Raw genomic sequence first — 1,069 nt, forward strand, 5'->3', positions numbered from 1 at the left:
GCGCCCCGATGCCGCCGGTGCCGAGGGTCGGTGCCCCCCGGTGCTGAGCCCCACCCGGTGCCCCGGGAATGTCCCGGTCAGGGCCGCTCCCCCTCCAGCAGCTCCCGGCGCAGGTGGGTCCGGAGATGCTTCATGAGGGACGATCTGGACACGAAGCTCTTGGCGCAGCGGGAGCAGGGGTACGGCTTCTCCCCGGTGTGGATGCGCCGGTGGATGACCAGGCTGGAGCTGGCGCGGAAGCTCTTCCCGCACTCGGTGCAGCCGAACGGCTTCTCCCCGGTGTGGACGCGCCAGTGCCGCCGCAGCGCGGCCCCGTCCCGGAACGCCTTCCCGCACTCCCCGCACGCGTACCGGGAGCGCCCGAGGGGCCGCGATGGGGCCGGGGCAGCGGCGGGGACCCCCGCACTGAGATCGGGGCTGTCCCGGAGCGGCCGGGATGGGGCCGCGACCCCCGCCCCGAGATCGGGGCTGTCCCGGAGGGGTCGCGGGGGCACTGCCGGGACCCCCGCACTGAGATCGGGGCTGTCCCGGAGGGGTCGCGGGGGAACGGCGGGGACCCCCACCCCGCTGTCGGGGCTGTCCCGGAGGGGCCGGGATGGGGCCGGGACCCCCGCTCTGCTCTCGGGGATGTCCCGGAGGGGTCGGGATGAGGCCGGGGGGACTCCCGGGACCCCCTCTCTGCCCTCGGGGCTGTCCCGGAGGGGTCGGGATGAGGTCGGGACCCCCGCTCTGCTGTCGGGGATGTCCCGGAGGGGTCGCGGGGGAACGGCGGCGATCCCCGCTCTGCCCTCGGGGCTGTCCCGGAGGGGTCGGGATGAGGCTGGGGGCACTGCCGGGACCCCCGCTCTGCTCTCGGGGATGTCCCGGAGGGGCCGGGATGGGGTCGGGACCCCCGCTCTGCTTTCGGGGCTGTCCCGGAGCTGCCGCCGGCGGTGAGGGCAATGCGCGGTCGCTCCGCTGTCGCCGCACTCGGGGCACGGCGCTGTCGCCGCTGTCGCGGGTCCCGCCGCCCCGTCGCGGTGGATTTTGCGGTGCTTGCTGAGCGATTTGGTGGCCATGAAGCCTTTGC

The 1,069-nt window shown here is 75.8% G+C and overlaps 1 protein-coding gene across 1 annotated transcript; it reads right to left on the reverse strand.

Moving 5' to 3' along the window:
• Positions 1 to 77: 77 nt before the first annotated feature.
• On the reverse strand, positions 78 to 1,058 carry LOC130588675 (zinc finger protein 41-like). The gene has a single exon (XM_057389569.1). It carries the CDS (start codon positions 1,056 to 1,058, stop codon positions 78 to 80), a length of 981 nt encoding a protein of 326 aa, XP_057245552.1.
• Between the last annotated feature and the right edge of the window lie 11 nt (positions 1,059 to 1,069).

Source organism: Malurus melanocephalus, unplaced genomic scaffold (assembly GCF_030028575.1).
Source record: "Malurus melanocephalus ecotype Western Australia unplaced genomic scaffold, MMel_1.1 scaffold_9467, whole genome shotgun sequence".
NCBI lineage: Eukaryota > Metazoa > Chordata > Aves > Passeriformes > Maluridae > Malurus > Malurus melanocephalus.